Here is a 13,890-nt window from a genome sequence, read left to right on the forward strand (position 1 = left end):
AAACTATTATTACCTTACATAACATTGTAATATGTTTTGCTTATGAAATTTTAAGTCTATTAAACATAGAAATATGTGTGATAGGTTTACTAATTAATTAAGTTAAATACTTTACTAATTTTTATTAGGGTTGATAAATGATCAATTTAGTCACGGAATTTCCGTAACATCTTTTAACAGTATGAATAATTCTAAGTTAGGAAGGATGATTGATCTGACACAAGCATGCCATTGTGATAAACTCTTAAGCTTTTCATTTTTCGTGTTCATTTTATTACATACTTGATAATTTTTAGCATATTAAATTAGTTAGTTAACTCGTTTTTATCTAATTGCACCACACTTTCAACCTATATTATTTTTTCATCTCAAATTTGTTTAAGTTCTAATTTTTCTCAAAAAAGTGCTTAACAGTCCCTGTGGAAACTTCACTCAATACTTTTCACTTTATTACATGCCACGACTATGTACACTTGCACATTTTTATCGTTTCATGCTTTTGACGTCATTGTCGAGGTTTGTGTTTAAAGACATTGTCTGTGAAATTATTATTTTGCAAGTTGGTTTTAATATTTTGTTGAATTTTAATTTAGTTACTTTTGTTTATTTGATGTCTTTGTAAGTATTGACCGTATCATTGACTTACTCCCAATAGATCCTGAAATCAAAAGAACACTTAGACAAATGAGAAGATAAGCAGCTCAAAAACAAACTGAATGAATGAATCTTGAGAATTAGAATCGAGATCAAGGAAATGAAACTGCAAATGCTCAAAATTTGATCCCTATTTTTAATGACAGAGACCAAGCCTTAAGATAGAGTGTCTTGCCACTTTTCCATAAACTTAATCCAGGTACCGTTAAACCTAAGATCGAGGCACCACAGTTTTAGTTTAAGCCTGTTATGTTCTAGATGCTTCAAACAGTGGGCCAGTTGAGTAGGATGCCTACTGAGGATCCCCACCTTTACCTTCAAACGTTTATGGAGATGAGTGACTCTTTCAAGCTAGCCAGAGTTACCAAAGTTGCATTAAGGTTGAATCTATTCCCATATTCACTAAGGGACAAAGCAAGAGCTTGGCTAAATTCACTACCACCTGGTTTAATTTCTACATGGCAACAATTGGCATAACACTTCCTAATAAAGTATTTTCCATCTAGCAAGAGTGTTAAGTTGTGAAATGAGACCACTACCTTCTAACAAATGGATGATGAATCCTTGTATGAGGCATGGGAGAGATTCAAAGAGTTCCTACAAAAATGCCCTTATCATGGAATTCCACATTGTATCTAGTTGGAGACATTCTACAATGGTCTTAACGCACACACAAGGATGGTGTTAGACACTTCTGCGAATAGAACAATACTTTCTAAGTCTTATAACCAGACTTATGAGATTATTGAGAGAATTGCTAGTAACAATTACCAATGGCCAACCAACCAAGCCACCATAGGAGGTAGAGTTGCAAGAGTACATGAAATTGATGGCTTACATCCCTTGTAGCTTATGTATCCTCTATGTCCTCAATGCTTAAGAATCTTACTACTAACGGTTTCAATAATAATCTGACAGGACTGCAGCCTAGCCAATTTGAAAACATCTTTTGTGTTTTCTGTGGAGATGGACACATGTTAAAAAATTTTCCATCAAACCCAAAGTCCATCTATTACGTGGGAAATCTGAATCAAAGTGGGTCAAGGCTACAGTTAAATTTTTATAACCCTTCAAGGAGAAACCATCCAAATTTCTCATAGAGTAATCAAGGAACAAGTCCTATTAACACTTACACGCAATCAAGGCCAAGTCAGCCAGTAGGATTTAATCAACAAGTTCAAAAACATCTCAAGCTGAACCATCCAAAAGTTTAGAGAACTTGTTGAAAACATACATGGTGAAAAATGATGCAATGATTCAAAGCCAAACAACAACATTGAAGAACTTGGAGAATCAAATGGGTCAGCTAGCTAGTGAACTATGAAACAAACTACAAGGGACTTCGCCTAGTGACATGAAAAACCCAAGAAATTTGGGCAAGGAACATTGCAAAGCGATCAATTTATGGGCAGGAAAAACTTTAGAGCCCATTGTTGTGAAAATCAAAGACGAACCCACTAAAGCTCAAGAAAAAGATGAGGTTCAACAAACTATTGAAAATCTTGTGTTACAGAAACCAGAATCAAAAAACTCTTAAGAGGTAAAACCTAACTTGGTCAATTCTGATAAACTCACACCTATGTTAGATGCAGAAAAACTGCCACAGAAGAAGGATTATCTAGTACAAGTTAAGAATCCTCCACCACCCTTATTCGATCTAGTGCTCTAAGTGTATTTGTATCTAAGTACACTTGTACTTTTTTGAACTGATTGGTTAATAAAATTACTCATAAATTACATTAATATACTTTGTATTATTTTCCTTAAATAATTTTTGCACATAAACCAAAATAGAAGCAAATATTGCTCATTAGTTGTCTATTGTTTAAACTGATACTAAACGGTATTACGTGGTCGGATCTTAGTAAGAAAAGAAAACTTGTATTAGTAGAAGAACCTAAATATGTCCTTAATCTAATTATAAATGAGTAAAACTATTAAAAGACTAATATGTTGTCTATCAAGTCAAACTGGGGAGATGTTCTGTCTTGGGCATCAGAGCGAACGACTACAAAAAGATAGAGATATAGATGTAATTGAATGGACTGACAATACATCGGGCAGGACCAAGCAAAATAGATTTTAAATTTGTTTATGGATTTATTCACTTTTAACGTTCATTGTGTGGCATACCTAAATCCTAAGTGGATGGCGGACTATGTATGTGTAACTCATACACTTTGATGTAAGTAAAAGCCTAAGTTCAAATAGTTAAGGAACCATAAGCTGATGCATTAGGTGTACGACTTTTGTAGTATGTAGTATCATTCACAATAGTGAAATTCATAGCCTAAAACATGGGTGAATGATATGCTCTCATTGGCATTACATGGTTGTTGAAAAGTAAACGTGGCCACGGGTTGTCCGTCTTTGTGATAGATGACTTAATCACTATTTGGTAGTGATTGACTTTTCATATTTGTAGAATGGATATTATCCTAAAGAGATCAATGATAGCCCTGACACACTGATGACAAGGTCATTGGACGAGCACTGTGTAGTTGCTTTTGTAATGGTATGTCATTGGGGAGAGAGCTAAGTCACGATACTATAGTGAAATGACTTCATAACTAAATGAGTTTATAATTAATAGGGGAAAAGATGAAACTTAATTATAAATCATTTGAGCCTCAACTACATATGTCCTATCGGTCTCTCTGCTAGCTCGTTGAAACCAAAAATAAATTGCTTGTTTTGAATAGAAATGAGCAGAATGAATAAAAAAAGAGAAATGATAAACATTTAGGAAAGATTATGGTTTCCTCTGAAATGGAGAAATAAAATCATTTGGAAATGAATGTATGTTTCCAAAAATGGAAATTTACAACCTCATATAGATTACTTAAAAATGATCAAAAGAATGAGTTTATGTTTTTGGACTGTTTTGAAGCCCCAAAATAAAAATAAATCATTAGATCATAGTGAACATGTTGAATTGTGAAATATTGAACATAGTTTCTTGAAATTTAATAGGGGCAAAATTGTCAAAATTTTACCAGGGGTAAAATCGTCAAAATTTTGTTGGGGGTAAAATAAATAGGGATGAGAAAATTATTTTAGATATAAATATTAAATTTCATTTTGGAAAATAGAAAAACTGAATCACGTTGGATCACATTACAAAGTACTGGGTCAAAAAGGCCCAAAAAGTACTCATAATTGGGTTCGTTGTGAAAGAGGCCCAAAACCCCTTATGTAACATGAACAGAGCGGCAACCCTAATAGGAATACTAGGGTGTGTCGCCGACCCTTCTCCTACTCTAAGTAGGAAGTTTTTTTTTTAATTTGAAATAAACCACTACAACTCAGTGAGGGTTCTACTTTCTACTCCTATAAATAGATGGCACCAATAGAGCTATTTACATAATTTTAGAGATATGGTTATTCTGCCAAAAAATAGAGAGAATTAATTCTCAACTATTAAATATATTTTTTTCTAGAATAACAATTCTACTGGTTTCTATAAAGAGGAGAGAAATTTTAGTTTTCACCCTAAAAAGAAAAGAAATTTTTTTCTTGTTCTGTGTTTTGATTCAATTGTTTTGAACCCACAATCAAAGTAGTTCATGGTATGAGAATAGCGGGGAAGATCGTTTGGTTGAAACCCAAAAAATATCAAAGATCTGCTTACCCAAAAATACAGGTACGATTTCGATCTAAGGTTTATTGTTATAAATGTCACAAACTGGGTCAGTTTTTAAAATTTTAATTTTTTACTTTGCCAAAAAACTATTTTTAAACTAGGTTTTTTCCAACAATTCGTATCAGAGCCAGGATATACTATGTTTATAGTGTAAACCGAAACTGAATCTCTCTCTTCATCTTGTTTGATTAATATTTGATAAGATGTGACATTCTTGTAATTATTCACATGTTTAGGGGAATGTATGTGAATGAATGCAATATTATATATATTTGTTATATAATTATTTTTTTCCAAGGTTATGTTCTTAGGGAATAGACCGTGAACTATCATCTCCACGTAGAATTGTTTCTATTTTTAGAATTCTTGTGAGCCGAAAACGAACATAAGACATAAATGTAATTTTTCCAAAAGGGAGTCCATAACGAGAAGAAAATAAAGCAATGGTGGTTACATTTTTATTGACATTTACATTTATCCTCTTGTCTAAAGTTGAAAAAAGATTATGAATAATTCTAAGCATTATATAAAAAAAATTCAACATTTAATATCTTCATCCAAGTTGTAGCTAACAATATTTAAAAATGTTAGAATCTTATTATTAATTTCTCTATTTTTTATTTTTTTTAATATTTTAATTATTAAAATATTTAATATATTTTAATCATGTTTAAAAATTAAAATAATATTATTTATTTTTATTAATAAATTAAAAATAAACACATAAAATTACATTTAATGAGTGTGATACTAAAAACTTATTTATTAAAAAACTATATTAAGAAATAAAATAATAAAAGCAATATTGTTGTTTAAAAAAATTCAACCGTGCTAAGTATATATATTGCAAATGCTATACTATTCAAAGCCTCGTTTCACAATTGCTTTCTTTCTCACCCAGGTCACACCACAGCATTTAGACATTTTGTTTCTTCATGCCTCTCTTCCTCTCACTTCTTCTCATTTTATGGTTTCCTTCAACCAATGCTGATTGGCCACCTTCTCTTGGCTACTGGCCAAGTTCTAAATTCAGGCCTATGAGCTTTTATAGCGGCTTTAGAAACCTTTGGGGTCCCAACCATCAAAGCGTAGACCAAAGTTCATTGACAATATGGCTTGATAGAACCTCAGGTCTTATTTCATCTCATTCTTTTTTGTTATACGGTGTTAAATTTTAATTTATCCTTTTCCCCCTAGTTTTATTGTTTTTTTTTAAAGAAAGTGGATTCAAGTCTATCCGGCCTTTTCATTCGGGTTATTTTGGTGCCTCCATTAAGCTTCAATTTGGTTACACTGCAGGGGTCATAACAGATTTTTATGTAAATTTTCTCTATTTTTAATTTGATAATCAATAAGTTTATAAAGCTGCTTGAAATTCTCTCCCCCCTTTCTGAGACTTATTGGAGAAGTGATTAGAGTTTTCATCTATCACTTAGATAACACGAGTTCAATATATATCTTTTTGACTCCTCCCCCAATATAATAATAATAAGGTAAATTGCACTCAAGATCATTAAATTATTGGTAATTTTATGTTTTAATTACTTAACTTCAAAATGTTACAAAATGGTCACTAAATTATTCGAAAGTTTTTATTTAAATCATTGGACTGTTAAAATCGACGTTGTATGGCCTTCTCTGTTTGTAACGTCTACACAAATCAAAAGTTCTTATTTCGTTCTATTCTATAGTTTAATGTTTTTTTTCATGAAATAGTTTTAAATGTTATGAATTTGTGAGCCAAAAACCAAATAGCTTTCTTCTCCGATCTCCAACATTGACCGACAGATCGATTAGATCTTAGGTATGTTCTTCTACTTGGCGATGGATATTGCTGCATCATACAATCATTGAATCATTACTTGGAGCTTAGTAGTGACTTAAATAAAAAATTTCAATTAGTTTAGTGATCATTTTGTAATTTTTTAAAGTTAAGTAACCAAAACATATACTTACTAATAATTTAGTGACATTCGGAATAATTTACTTATAATAATAAAAGAAACTTTCTCTCTATATATATTATATCAAATTATTTTTTTAGGCTAGAAAAAACCAATTCTAATCAATTTAATTGATAATCTTTGATCAACTTCATCACAATAGTTAATTTGATTTAAAGTAGGCTGCTAAATAGATTAATTTGATTTATTTTGGTTATAAATTTTTATAATCATATAGTTGGACTTAATGCCTTTTAATATATATTTTTTATTTTAAAAAATTATAGTTAAAATATATAACTTTTTTAAAAAAATCGAAATATCTTTTATACTAAAAGGAAATAAGAGAAAAGTGAAAATAAAATTAAAATAATCGATTTAATAAACTTAATTGATCAAATAGACCAATAAATTGTGCAGCTAGACAGATTGATTAATCAATTAAAATATAAAGCAAATTGGTTAAGTAGCTATTTATTTATTTATCAACCAAATCAACCGATTGTTGTCTCCTATGATTTCCCTGTTGGGCTCTAAGGGACAAATGATAATACAAATGGCAGCTATCAAACAATGAAGTTCATCCAGGATTCCATGATGAAGTGGATATGGAGCTCCTTGGGACTACATTTGGTAAACCTTACACTTTGCAAACCAATGTGTACATAAGAGGGAATGGGGATGGAAAAATCATTGGAAGGGAGATGAAGTTTCATCTTTGGTTTGATCCTACGATAGACTTTCATTACTATACCATTCTTTGGAGTCTTAAGGAGATAGTGTGAGTATAATTATTTTAAATGAACTTGTTTTTTTAAATTTATTTTTTAAGCATGATATTTTTATCCAAACCTTGTAAAATATTTATATTTGGAGCATCCGTTAAGTTGGCAAACATCTTTACCAACATTTTGGTGGTTTGAGGGTTTTTTCCTAAGTTGGCAAAGATGTGCAACACTGGCCTCAGAGGAAATGTTGCATCACTTTTCCTTGGATACCTTTTTATGAGGCACATCATCATGGGCGGATGAAGATGGAAAATACAAAGCGGACTACAGATATCAACCATTCGTTGCAAAGTACACCAATTTCAAAGCAGGTGGTTGCTCTGCCTATGCGCCGGCTTGGTGCTGCCCAGTGTCCGCTTCACCTTTCCAGGAAGGCGGATTAACCATGCAGCAATATAGAGCTATGAGATGGGTTCAAAGATACCACATGGTTTATGACTATTGCAGGGACCCCAAAAGGAACCATGCCTTAACCCCAGAGTGTTGGAGCTAGTCGAAGTACCCTACTAACAGTTGGATCAAAAACTTTTTTCAACTTCTCTGTGAGTAGTGAAAGAAATTTACTATTATTTCACTTGTTTTCCTTTGTATCTTGAAATGGATCCCACTTCATGCAAGGTTTAGTTGAGCGTCCAAGGCTCCACAATAGAAAAAAAAAAAGGGAAAGAAATATGAAAGAGTTTCTGTATTTTTGTTGTTGTTTGCATCGTCATTTTCTCAATAAAAGCAAAAAATACCCTTTTAAGAAAAATAGTACATGTACACAAGACATATGCATATATGTAATTGACATTTATTTTTTTCAAGTTTAGAAGTTGTGAGTTTCATTGCTTATTTCTTCAAACTGCAACTTTTATTATCGTAAATATAAGAATCGGGTTGAATCGTGGTAGAAACTTTTTTTTATTTTATTTTTATTTTTAAATCTTATTTTGACTTTGTTAAATCCATATACTTTGTTATCTTTTATTTAAATGGTCTAAACTAGAATCAAAACATAATTACTTGAGACATAATCATATAAAATAAGGTATGATGAAAAATTTATTTTGGCGTTTACAGATGAACCCATGATGTGTTGAAGACAGTCACATACAGATTGATTTTACCACCTGAACTTGAAAAGATTCACAATGTTTTTCATGTCTCGATGCTTCGACGTTATAGATCCAATCCATCGCACATAATTAACCCATCAGAGGTTGAAATTCAATCTGATTTGAGTTATGAAGAAGAACCGATTCGTATCCTAGCTCACGAGGTGAAAGAGTTGCGAAACAAAAAGGTTCCGTTAGTAAAGGTGTTATGGCTCAAACACGGGATCGAAGAAGCTACATGGGAAATCGAGAAATCTATGAAAGAACGATACCCAAATCTATTCACTGGTAAGATTTTCGGGGACGAAAATTCTTTAAGTGGGGGAGAGTTGTGACAGCCCTAATTTGGCCCTAGTCGGAAAGTGGTTTCGGGACCACAAAACCGAGTCATAAAAATAATTAACCGTTATAATCTATGCTTACTGTATGTGTACATGCACGTGTGAAAGTTTCATGTTTTAATTTGGTCAATTGTATGTGAAATTATTAAATAGGACTTATGTGAGAAAATTCTGAAATGTGATAAGTTAATCTTAAGTGGCCTATTAATGCATGTGACAAAGAGGATGGACTTGCATGTCAAATATTCATTTTATTTAGGTAGTGGCCGGCAATGATGATATGTTATATGGAATATATGTATTATTTAATTATAATGGCTTTATAATTTTAATTTAGTAATGAATTAATAAAAAGAAAATGGGTGATGAAAACAAAGCTTCACCTTTGTTCTTCTGGGCCGAAATGTAAGAGAGGAAAGGGGAGAAAACTTCATTCAGTTACCATAGGCTTAAATCAAGCTCAAGAGCAAAGAGGGTCGAAGTTGGATAGGGGAAAAGAGAAAGTAATTGAGTAGCCTTTCTGCAACCGTTCAAGTATATCCGAGGTAAGTTTTGAATAGTCACATTTAGTACGTAATTGATAATGTCTTGATATGTGTATGATAACTGTACTGCGATCTATTGATTCTATTTGAATATAGTTGAATGACAAATAATTTATGTTTAAGGCTTAAAGCCGAATAGACATTAGAAGTTAAGCTTGGAAAGTAAATGGACATATATTCTTATGCATGTTATTGAGCCAAAAGTTATATGAATGGTGGCCATGTTATGCTATTATTCAAATGGAATAAATGAACTATAATTGTGAGATGTTATGTGAATTGAATTTTCTTGCGAATATGTATGCATAACATTCAGTGATGTATATCCGAACTTAGGGTCCGCAGGCTATGTGCTGGAATTATATCCGGACTTAGGGTCCGCAGGCTATGTACTAGAATTATATCCGGACTTAAGGTCCGCAGGCTACGTGCTGGAAATATGTCCGGGCTAAAGTCCCGCAGGCTTCGAGCTGGTATTATACCAGGTTTAAATTCCCGCAGGCTTGTGCTGGTAATTGGTTTCAAGTCCTAAGACCTAACAGGCTTAATGCCAGTAAGTTAAGTAAGATTACGATATTGAATGTTCGCAGTAAACCATCGTCGAGTAAGTACTATACATTTAAAATGTTCAGGTACGTATTACTTACTCATCGGTGAATTGATTTCGAAGTGAATCATTAGCATCAAAGAAGAATATATATATAAATATGATTGATGGTTATATTTGTGAATATGAGAATGATTTAATCGGTCATGGTATATTTGTATATGAATTATATGTTAAAATTTCTTTATGTACTCATGTACATTCAGCCAATGATTTTTGTGAATTATTAGTACTAAAGAATGATACTTAAGTGTGAATGAATGTTTTGATTTTCGATAAGTCTTGAATTGTTTGCGATGATTAAAACTTACTAAGCTTTGAAAGCTTACTCTATTCTTTATTTCTCTGTTTTATAGATTGTTGATTTTGGCCACCGACTCGGGGATCGTCAGCAGTTCATCACACTATCGATCTTTTTGGTATAGTTATATTTTGGACTCGATATGGCATGTATAGGTTAGGCTGATGATAACTATGTTTTGAAATTGTAAATATTTTGGCTATACGAAAATGGCGTATAACTTAAATATCAGTATGTATTTCAGCTCGATCTCTGTTTATGTTTATTGACACTGTGAATGAGATAATTAAATGTTTAGTTCGGTAATACCTCTTAGCCTTAATCCAGCGTTCGGATTCAGGTTAGGGGTGTTACACATGCCATACACAAGTCATGTATTGAACATATCAGCTATAGACTCGATCATCTTTAGAGCATAAGCCTCCACTTATATCAAAACACATGAGTTACATACGCATGGTCAATGACTAACTTAGGATTTAGGTAAGTCACACCATGAACATCGCAAGTGAATTAATTCACAAATAGATTCAAAATCAATTCAACATGGGCCTAGTCCAATGTATCATTCTTCCAATGAATACGTCTATTTCTCTACCTATAGAGTCAACTGCTCTAATAGCCAAGACTAGTCATCTCCCCAATTGGAATTGTAAACGACATAATAATCCTTTCATGTATGTAATTTTTCTATGTATGTAAAATATGAAAGCCAGAAACACAAAAGATATAACAGTGAAATGTGAAATTAATTAATTAATTTGTTCATCATTCAAATACATAGAAAATAATTACCTATTTACTACAATATGGGCACATTTCCCAACATAAGCTTTAATTAAAATAAGTTAAGTTAATTAAATAAAGATTATGTTAATTAAACTAAATTGATTATGCTTAATTAAACTATATATAGTTTATGATAGTGGAAAAGTGCCATCTTCTCATTTTGCTAATCTTATTGTCGTCCAAAGGTAGAAGAAAAACCTAAAAAATTCTTTGACATTCAATCCTCAATTTGGTAAGCAATTCAAGCCCTTTTCTTGTAATTCTTTTTGTAGATTTGAAGTCATAAGAGCTTGATTCTGCTAGCCCATTTACCAATTTGTAAAACTATTAAAGTTTTTGGAAGTTGTCATTATTAAGAAATGGATGAATTTGGTGTTAAATTGTTAGATATTAAGCTTAGTATATGAAAACAACTAAATTGTAAAGCTTAATTGTTAGTTTTGTACACTAAGGACCAAATTGAATAAAATGCAAAATTTTCATGGATTATTGGTAGGGATAGAAATTAGAGGGTCTCTAATGAGTGTTGGTGAAATTAGATTTCAATTTGAGGCATTAGATTGAAAGTTATGCTAGTTCTGATTTTAGGGACTAAATTGAATAAATTGGAAAAATATGATTGCCTTATTATTTGAATGTGATTTGGATGGAATTGGATACTGTAACACCCCAAACCCATCCTAGACGTTATGACCGAATCTGCGATGTTACATTGAAGTGTTTTTCGAAAAACATAATTTCTTTGAAAATCCGTTCTATATTAAAACCTCTTTGTGATCTTAACGAAAGTTTAGGATATCTTGTTCATTGTTAAGACTCAAATCGTTTTAGCAAAATATGGATCATATTAGATAGTTATTACACTTTAAAACAATGTTTGTTGTGGTAGATTTCAAAATATATTGTGTAAACGTGGTGTTTTAGAAAAACATTTGTTTATAATTTGAAAATCCGTGACCTACTGCTAATAGATATAAATCAAAGTAAATAAATCCAAAATTAAAATAAAAACTTAAAGAGGCCTTATTACAAAACAAATACTCAAATAAAATTACTTATAAATTTAAAGTTAAATATGGAAGCAAATGCAGTTGTGTGGCTACCTTCGAGTCCCCCGCAGCACCGATCCGCCTAAGGATTACTTGCGCAGATAACAGAAAGGGTGAGTTTATGAAAACTCAGTGTGTAATCCCTTAACAACATCCAGTCATACAGTAGGCATTTACAGTTTGGGCCTAAGCTCGTTTCAGTAACAGTTTAATCTCAGTTAGGGCCTTAGCAGATTATAATATCAGGATCAGTGTGGGCCTTAGCCCAAATCAATAGCGGTCACAGTACAGATATGTAATCAGAGATCCTACCCAACCAGCCTCTACACACCACTCCTTCTAGCCCTACATACCATGTATGATACGACCATGCCCCGGGCACACTTTTGGATCAGCTCCCTAAGCATTGTTTGCAAATCCATGCGAGCTGAATTAGTTCAATTTCATTTCGTTAAGCTCCGTTTAGCTCGTTTCCAGCTCACTCGAGCTCAAGTCAACTCACTCAAGCTCAATTCAGCTCAATCTTAACCCAATGAGCTTATTTTTAGCTTTCTTTAGCTTGCATTTATTTTGCTGAAATAAACCATTTAATTTGTCATTAGTTAAATTAGTTATTTATCTTAAGTTAGTTAATTTGTTAAAATCTGGACAAATAATTAATTAAGTGTTTTAATTATATCTAAATTAAATACTTAATTAATTATGATGTTTTAAATATGTCTAAAATTGTTAATATGTATGGCCAAATTTAATGTGCAAATTATTGAGTTCATATGCTGCTAATTTAATGTGTTTGAAATGCATTTAACTTGCTGATTTAATTTGCTGCAGGTTCATGAACGGATTGGTGCAATGTATGGGAGTGTGCATGCACAATTGAGGTTCAATGGATGGCATTTAAAGGAGCACATGCATTTGGGACGTTCATGCAAGAGGGAGTTGCTGAAAGTTCATGTATTTGAAGATTCATGGATCATATTTATGGGGGAAAATACATGGGACGTTTCATGCATGATTCATGCATTTTCAAGATGACCATTCAAGTATTTTAGGCACATTAATACCTCATTCAGCCAAGGGAGATGTAGGATCATTAAAGAGCTGCACATTCATGGAATTATGGAGATTCTTCAAGGCTAAGGATGCATGAATGCATCAAGTGAAGCATCATGATGGTTCGGCCAATTCATGTACCATCTTCAAGCATGAACTGGATTTTAATGCTATTTGTGTGAACATGTTAAATACCTGTGTGAACAGAATTTAAGTTAGTGTGAACAACATAGATTCCGAATATCAATAGGCATTTTAGGCTTATAAATAGCTTACTTGTTTATTGTAAAAGGTTACAGAATTTGATTATTAAACTTAATAGAACTTTTGTTCTTGTAAGGTTACCTCCTCTCTTCTTTCGTTCGAGTCTCGAAGCGACTTATCTAGCTTGCTAGTGGCGTCCATCCAAACTCAATTGAACTTATCACCAAACCGGTGTGGCGTTCAACCATATTTTTATACCTTTGGTTCTTACCTCTATATAGGTATTGGGTCAAGGTTCGCTTCTATCCTTCATCAAATTTCACCTTAAGCAATATAAAACTCGGGCAATACTTTTTAGTATTGAACATTCTTGACGTTTAAGTTTTATTTTCCATCTCCATCAATTACCTTTTTCTAACCTACCTTGTTTCTATTCTAAATCGAATTTATCAACACCAAACCACTCATCTAAACCCTCTCAAAGCTTCCGCAACCCTTAGCCTAAATCACCCAATTTTGACAACTCCAACTACTCCTCGTAGACGATCGGGCAACTTTGTGAAACGACTCGATTAACCTGGGCCGGATCACATCATCTCGTATCAGAGCTACTAAAACGAGGAGCGCCGACGTTCGTAATAAGGCCGCAAGTAGGTTCGAAACGTGAAAAAAAAATCAAAAAAAAAATTGAGTTGTAATTTAATTTTTTTTCCCTTGTATTTAGCTTACTATTATATTGGAGTAACAAAAAAATCAAAAAAATTTTTTGATTGAAAAAAAATTCAAAAAAAAAGTGAAAAAAATCGAGCAAAAAAAAAGAAAAGAAAAAAAAAAGGTGAGCAAAAAAAAATCAAGTTTAAAAAAAAAAGCGAAAAG

At 32.3% G+C, this 13,890-nt stretch overlaps 1 protein-coding gene and 1 non-coding gene across 2 annotated transcripts; one reads left to right on the forward strand and one right to left on the reverse strand.

Moving 5' to 3' along the window:
* Positions 1-1,170: 1,170 nt before the first annotated feature.
* LOC121208371 (small nucleolar RNA R71) lies at positions 1,171-1,277 on the reverse strand. The gene has a single exon (XR_005903369.1). It is a non-coding gene; the product is annotated as a small nucleolar RNA R71 (small nucleolar RNA).
* A 3,955-nt stretch (positions 1,278-5,232) lies between these two features.
* Positions 5,233-7,025, forward strand: LOC107941257 (probable xyloglucan endotransglucosylase/hydrolase protein 32). Its single transcript, XM_016874814.1, has 3 exons — positions 5,233-5,428; positions 5,516-5,616; positions 6,804-7,025. The coding sequence occupies exons 1-3, from the start codon at positions 5,233-5,235 to the stop codon at positions 7,023-7,025; spliced, it is 519 nt and encodes a 172-aa protein (XP_016730303.1).
* Positions 7,026-13,890: the final 6,865 nt, after the last annotated feature.

Source organism: Gossypium hirsutum, chromosome A01 (assembly GCF_007990345.1).
Source record: "Gossypium hirsutum isolate 1008001.06 chromosome A01, Gossypium_hirsutum_v2.1, whole genome shotgun sequence".
Lineage (NCBI taxonomy): Eukaryota > Viridiplantae > Streptophyta > Magnoliopsida > Malvales > Malvaceae > Gossypium > Gossypium hirsutum.